Genomic DNA, 4270 nt, shown 5'->3' on the forward strand with positions numbered 1-4270 from the left:
ACGGACAAACGGTTGTGGGTATCAAAATGCTCTACCATAAATTTTGTGCGGCTTGGTCTGAAGAGCATATATGTTAATTTTGAAGAAGATTTGACAAAGATTGTAGGAGGAGTAGGCTTTTAAAGGTTTTTGATAAAACCGTAAATAGCGGAAAATCTATATAACCGGAAATTGACCCCATAGGGTGTGTTGAACTCGTCTTGGTCCGGGGAATCCAATGGTACCTCATTTTTTTAAATTGGTCATACGGTTCAAAAGTTGCGTGTGTAAACACAAGTCCAACTTTGACCCATTGGTGGCGCTAGAGTGCCCGAGTATGGGACATGAAACTTTGTGAATTGGACCAGGGGACTGTCCCCAATGAGTGTGCCAAATTTCACAACTTTCGACTAAGCGCTTCTAGGGCCTGCCATAGACACCTGGGGCCTGTTGCACAAAAGTAGAATTAAGACATCCGGGATAAATGACTCAGCTGAGCTCAATGAAGCCAAAACATGTGCGTCCAGGCTTAATTGGTTGCACAAAGACCAAGCCAGGATGAGCAGACACGGATTCATTAAGCCAGGTGAAACCAATCCTGGATAGGTGCGCGCTCACGGCTCACTCAAATAGACCCCGCCACAGATCACAGATTAACTGATTTACCATGGCAACTAGAGCCGCGTACTTTTCCCCGTCGGAAGCACAAATCCTCATGGAGGCATACGAGGAGGTAAAAGATATAATTAAGAAGAAGGTAACCCTAACCCAATGCCACCCTTCCCTCTCACAGTGATAAAGCAAAGAGAAAAAGCGTGGCAAAGTATTGCAGACCGCCTGAATGCATAAGTAGTGCACAATTACACACTCACCGCTCCGCTGAAACATCACAATTACAATTCAAATATTTAATTCACATCTCCAAAAATGCAGTTGTACTGTAATTATGAAACGGTTAAATTTTTAATTGAAATGCACTGCAGATATGAGTGAAATTGTGTAAAGTAACTCCATCACACTGTATAAAGCTATGATAAATTTTTTGATATTTTTACTGAAAACAAGACAAAAATACCAAGTAATTTTTTGCAGTGTGACTCCATTAAATGTGTGTGTGTGTGTGTGTGTGTGTAGATTAAACATGAACGGGCCAAAACGGACATGGCAGCAGGTCAAAATCAAATACAAGAACATTCTGCAGAATGGTATGGTCCCTGACTAATATTTAACAAAGCACAAGCATATATTGTACCCAGAAGGTGCCTGCTCACACATTGTCTGTACTGTTTTAGCAGTGAAAAAGAATACCCACAGACAAGGCACGGGTGGTGGGTCACCAAAGGCTGACCTTACCCCAGCAGAGGACATGGCCTTGGAGCTAAATAAAGGCAGGCCCGTCTTAGAGGGGATCCCTGGGGGGAAAGAGACGAGCATAGGTTCCTCCCAAGATGCCACCCGCTTCATTCAAGGTATGTCCTTCCATCTCTACATGGGATACAACCACATTCATATTGAATCAATTTGGACTGTCTGACTTTGGTTTACCTATTGCCTTGCAGTGTCTGGCAGCACTGTGTTCCTGTTAGAGCCACCAGCACAAGCACCAGACGATGCTGATCCAGTGAGTACTCCATCAAAGGCATACTGTAGGCCTGGCATGTCTTGTCTACTAGCTTCAATATGAATCCGATTAAATGTGATAGGGTGAAGGCCCCAGTGCAGCAGCAACAGCACATGATGGAGACGATGATGAGGAGGAGACCATCTCTCTGGATTCCAGAAGGCATGAGGTATCATGTTAAGACTGTGAAAGTACTATTTACTCTACAATGGTGAGGAGTCCTCATCAAAATCAAAAAATCTAATTTCTTTTACAGGACCCAGATGCTATACAGTGGGAAAACCAGCCTGGCAACATAGTGCGTATTAATAAAAGGACACCACATCCTGCCAAATTCCAGCTGCGCTAATTGTATTGTGTTCACAGAGCTCACAAGCTATCAGAAAGTTGTATGGCAACCACCTCCGGCGCCAAATAGAACTGGCAGACATAGACATTCAGTACAAGAAGAAAAAGATGGAAAATCTTGCACTGGAGTCCGAAATAAAAAAGAGGACAATTAGGAAACTGGACCTTGAAATAAAAAAACTTGAGAGGGAGGTGAGATATGCCTTCAATGTACACTGTATGCTAACTGTAACACAAATGTATTAATCATTATTTTTCTTTAGGTATATTCTCGTAAAGTCAAGTGAGCCATGACATATGAGCTCTTATTGTGAGCACACAGGACGGTGGCATCTTTCTAAGGTTTTTTTTATTTTCCCAGCAATCAGTACAACCAAGTCATCGTTATAAGGCATCGCCCTCTTTTGCCCACCCCCCCAGCACCAGGTGTGGCCACTAGCCTATATGAAGGCCCAAAATTGTGTGTTCCTTTCTGCTCTGACAATGGCATGCCCATTCGTGCGAGATGTGGTGGATGAAGAAGCACTTGTGCTGAGGAGAGCCTTCAGGCGAGAAAGGGTCTTCAGGGACCGGTTGGACCCACTGGCCTTCCCTGATGACCATCTATATGAAAGATACAGGTTTTCTGCAGATGGCATCAGGTATCTATGCAGACTACTGGGTCCCAGGATTAAGCACCGCACTGCACGGAGCCATGCACTGAGTGTGGAGCAAATGGTTTGTGTGGCCTTGCGCTTTTTTGCTAGTGGAGCCTTCCTGTACTCAGTGGGGGATGCAGAACAGCTGAACAAGGCCACAATTTGCCGCATAATAAGGAGTGTGTGTCTGGCTATCAAAGCATTAGCAGATGTCTTCATCTCCTTCCCTGGCCACAGAAGACTCTACAAATTACAGGACAACTGTTAACACATAGTAGGATACTCATTACTTTGTGTGACAGGTTTCCCCAATGTCATTGGTGCAGTGGACTGCACACACATCAGGATAAAAGCCCCCTCAGGTGCCCATGAGGCCCATTTTGTGAATAGGAAATCCTTTCACAGCATTAATGTTCAGGTGAACATAACTTTTTGATATTGTCCATTGACGAACACTCTGCATTGCCAGTGATGTGCATTGATTGGTGTAATATTCCTCATCTTATGATTTCAGATGGTCTGCAATGCTGACTGTGTGATCAGCAATGTTGTGGCAAAATGGCCTGGCTCAGTCCATGACTCCAGAATCTTTCGGGCCTCTGAAATCTATCAGTGCCTATCACAAGGTAAGCCACACAACCCCTATTTATAACCATAATGGCTGTGTCAAGAATATCACTGTGTTTATGAGGTAGTAATGATGAGATTTTGTGTTGACAGGTGAATTCTCTGGTGTGTTGCTGGGAGACAGGGGGTATGGCTGCCAGCCTTTTCTCCTGACACCTTTCACAGACCCCCAGGAAGCACAGCAGGCCTACAACCATGCCCATGCCAGGACCAGGGCCAGAGTTGAAATGACCTTTGGCCTCCTGAAGGCACGCTTTCACTGCCTTCACAAATTAAGGGTCAGCCCTGTTAGGGCATGTGATATTACTGTGGCTTGTGCTGTCCTCCACAATGTGGCCTGCCTGAGGAAGGAGAGGGCCCCCAGAGTGCCACCAGCCATGGACTGGGACAATCCGGCAATCTTCCCTGATGACGACAGTGGTCGGCTGCTGAGGGACCAATATGTGTTGAATTATTTTAGTTAGTATGTGTGCTTTCAATTTTGGTTAAATATGTCCTGCGGTGGCAGAGGAATTTGGTTTTTTTTGGGTTCGTTTTTTTACGAATTTGGCCTCTTATGATGTTTGTGCGGTATACTGTGTGTAATACAAGGCTGCAGGGAGGCTACTGCATCCATTCATTTGTCTGTTCAGTTGATGTGTATGGATTTGTCCTGCATTTATTTTAGTGTGCAGACATGCAGGGTGTGTTATATACAGACCTTTGAATGTGTATGTATCATTTTGTATAATATGCTTGGATTCTGTGCTTTCCATCTTGTAGAGTCACTGTGACTTCAGTTTCGAAAGGAGCTGATGGTTTACCTGCTTTGTTTTGTCCTTATTCAATAAAGGAACATAATGTTACACATTGTGTTTTTATATTCATATGGAATGTGTATTTGTTTATATGACAGAGTACTAGGGCCACACTGAAGAAAAAGGATAAAGTCATAAATTTATGAGGCTGGTTCTTTCTGCAGAAAAGCTACATATTGTTTTTACAGTTTTGATACTTATGACAATGTGATACTTAATATTCTGGCACATCAGCATGTCTTTGTTTATGAAACCATACT

The 4270-nt window shown here is 43.7% G+C and overlaps 1 protein-coding gene across 1 annotated transcript; it reads left to right on the plus strand.

The window, feature by feature from the left end:
* The first annotated feature begins 2969 nt into the window (after positions 1-2969).
* Positions 2970-4058, plus strand: LOC134021081 (putative nuclease HARBI1). The gene is made up of 3 exons (XM_062461557.1): positions 2970-3004; positions 3101-3212; positions 3307-4058. The coding sequence occupies exons 2-3, from the start codon at positions 3101-3103 to the stop codon at positions 3675-3677; spliced, it is 483 nt and encodes a 160-aa protein (XP_062317541.1). The 5' UTR covers positions 2970-3004; the 3' UTR covers positions 3678-4058.
* Positions 4059-4270: the final 212 nt, after the last annotated feature.

Source organism: Osmerus eperlanus, chromosome 5, assembly GCF_963692335.1.
Source record: "Osmerus eperlanus chromosome 5, fOsmEpe2.1, whole genome shotgun sequence".
NCBI lineage: Eukaryota > Metazoa > Chordata > Actinopteri > Osmeriformes > Osmeridae > Osmerus > Osmerus eperlanus.